Source organism: Austrofundulus limnaeus, unplaced genomic scaffold, assembly GCF_001266775.1.
Source record: "Austrofundulus limnaeus strain Quisiro unplaced genomic scaffold, Austrofundulus_limnaeus-1.0 Scaffold60, whole genome shotgun sequence".
In the NCBI taxonomy this organism is placed as follows: Eukaryota; Metazoa; Chordata; class Actinopteri; order Cyprinodontiformes; family Rivulidae; genus Austrofundulus; species Austrofundulus limnaeus.
The window spans coordinates 1,274,557-1,277,516 of NW_013952462.1; the positions used below are offsets into that span (position 1 = coordinate 1,274,557).

A 2,960-nucleotide genomic window follows, 5' to 3' on the forward strand; every position below is an offset into this window, starting at 1 on the left:
TTGTCGGCTGATAAATATTGTTCATAAACAAGAGCATATAACATTATTTATGATGTTATTTTTGTCCATAAGCACACTAATCTTATTATTTTGTAACAACAAAGGCAAAAAAGGTTGTTGGTTGTCATTCTTTAGTGTAATTAATTCAGAAAGTATTTTCAGGACCTCACCTTGATGTCTCAGGGCCCCACTGTGGGTCCCGACCCCAACTTTGGGAACCACTGTTCTAGAGGAAAAGGACATAAGAAAGGCTGAATATGTGGATGCAGATAGAGAGAAGATGGAGGAGGATGACTCACAGTGATGACCTCTGAAGCTGAAAGACAAAGATGTTTATAACTATAGGTTTATTTACAAAAACTCACCACCATAATTAATTACAATATTCCCATTATAGATGATTTATAATGTTATTTCCTGTTTTTTTTATTTCAGGAGCTTTATCTAAATGTTTGTATCTTAGCAGCAGCATCTGACAGAAACCTTTCTTCTGGCGGTTTTGAGCTGTTAGCAGACAAACTGAATGCAGTCAGGTGGTTCCTCCTGAGGTGACAGCACAGAACTGGTTCCCCTGGTCAGGTATGCTACAGTCGACTGAACAGCCTGAGGGTGGAGGGGTGGGCTCAACAGAAGTCTTTAAGGTCCAGCCCCACATTCCTAACGTCTCTTTGGACTATAGAACGTAGAGCCCCAACAGTTCAGCTCCTCCTCCTCCTCCTCCTCCTCCTCCTGCCTGTGTGTGTTTGTTTTGCGGCTCTGAAAGTGGAAGAGCGATCTGACAGGAACGTACCATTCTGCAGCCACAGGGGAAGTCGTTCAGCAGAGCGAGGAGAAGCTGCAGTCAGTTTTTAGAGTTACAAGCTCTCCTCCTTCCCCTCTCAGACTCGGTTCTCGTGTCTGTGGCCTGCTCCGAGGTGGAGGGGGTTCAGAGGAGGAGAGAGAGAGGAGCGTTTGAGAAGCCAGCTGATCAGAGCTGAGGTATTCTGCCACAGAGGGGAGAGTCGGTGTGACTGAAAAAAACTGAAGGGAGGACGGAGAAAGCAGCTCCCCTGATCGAGGAACAGAGTGTTCAGTGAAGAAGAGGATGCCTCCTTCCTCTCATGTGAAACTGAGAACTGATGGAAAGATGTGAGAGCAGGGTGGAGGTCTGAGGAAGAGTCTCACGGTTAAAAAGGACCAACCCTCGGCTGCTGGTGAGTCGACGGAAGGTGGGAGAACTTGAGGGAGCGATGTCTTGGCTCTCACCGGTGTCGTGGGCCAAATGGACTTGGACGGCCGTGCGAGGAGGAGAYGGAGAGGAGGATGAGGAGGAGCAAGAGGCCAGKGAGGAAAGGGAGCAATATGGGAGGAGAGAAGAGGAGGAGGAGGATAGATCTCAAAGCTGCAGGTAAAGGAGCAGAGTGATTCTCTCTCTGCTCATGAAGGAGGTTGTTGTTGTTTTTTTTCCTTTAATTTATTTTACACATTTCAGGTTGAGAGATGAGAGAGGAGCTGATGTCATATGTGATCCTTAAATGTTCATCATCTTCATTTCCAACACATTCTCCCCTGAAAAGAGCAACATGACGTGTTTGAGTCATCAGGACCTCTCTGCTCCTCATGTCTGCTCTGATAACAGTTTTATCTTCATCTCTGTTCCACGGTGACACAAACACAACTTGTTGTTGCTGGTTTCTTTCTGAAACCTTCCACGCAGGCTGCTRACAGACACCATATCTGTTTCCGGCATCGACATATTGATCTGAACCGTCTTGTTGTTTTAAAATGATTACATCAAACCGATTCGTTTGAAGGTAGCCGCTTTAAAGCTGAAGTTGCAGACGAGTTTTGAACAGGTTRGGTACAGACAGATGTAGAAAAGTGTAGCTATTTTTTTTATAACACCACATTGTTCTTAGAGTGTAACAGGAAATAGTAGGTTGTCCTACATCTACTTCCCCTTCCTCTGGATAAGTTTGACTTCATCTTTGTTTCTGCTGCTCTGGTTCAGATACAAGCTGCATGATAATGTTATGACAATGTGCAATGATTTAATGCAGATTATTAGTTATGTAGTGCTGCTGAAACTGACTATATCAACACAAAAAAAACTGACTTTGATCTTTACTTCTCAATTTTAAAACTAAACAGTTTTCTGTTTTTGGAAAACTTAAAAAAACACATCTGAATGTTAGTCTTAGTTTGGCCTGGATTTGTGATTAAGGAGAAGAACAGGAACATGTTGTGATTTTATGATTTATTGCTGTGTTTTGCTCTCGTTGCAGTGCGGAGGGCCAGTTGTAATTAACTTCAACGTTTTTTGTTGAACTTTGATCAAACGTGAAACATCACACTCCTCGTCTCATTGCTACAGCTGAGCACTGCTAACAAACAATAACTGAGCTCTACTTGGTATCTCCTGCATAGGAACAGCATTTTTAACACGTCCTTTTATTAACTTTGAAAGGTACTACGTGTACGACTGGCTAAATGTGAAATAAATAATACTAAAATAGTACTAAAAGTAAAAGTAAGAGAGTTTTACTCAGTGTTGAGTAACCAACAGGGAATTCTCATGCATAATCAACATACATTATGGGAGATGTAGTTCATGGTTAGTTTATTGTTTTAGTTTACGCAGGACCTTTTGGTGGGCCGGATGGGAGTCACCCACGGGCCGCATCAGGCCGTGTATTTGACACATGGGCATTAAAGTCTGTAACTTTTCCCAGTGATGTTTCAGGTTTCTCTCTTTTGAGCATCAGTAATTTTTGTAAATTTGCTGCTCTAAGCAGAGATGTGATGTAACTAAGTACTTTTACTCAACTTCTGTGTGTACAAATGGAAAGTCTACTTTTTATGTCCTTGTTTGTTTACTCCATTACATTTCTTTTTGTTTGATAAAAAATTATAATCTTGCAAATTGTTATTTTATTTATTTATTTATTTATTTATTTATTTATTTATTTATTTATTTATTT

At 41.4% G+C, this 2,960-nt stretch overlaps 1 protein-coding gene across 2 annotated transcripts in view; it reads left to right on the top strand.

Moving 5' to 3' along the window:
* Positions 1-746: 746 nt before the first annotated feature.
* tacc1 (transforming, acidic coiled-coil containing protein 1) overlaps positions 747-2,960 on the top strand; it is a gene marked incomplete in the record, with an annotated part of 14,886 nt that continues 12,672 nt past the window's right edge. The window contains 1 exon segment of one of the 2 annotated variants that reach the window (XM_014009665.1): positions 747-1,387. In XM_014009665.1, the coding sequence (XP_013865119.1) occupies positions 1,230-1,387 (158 nt within the window). 2 annotated transcript variants of the gene reach the window in all.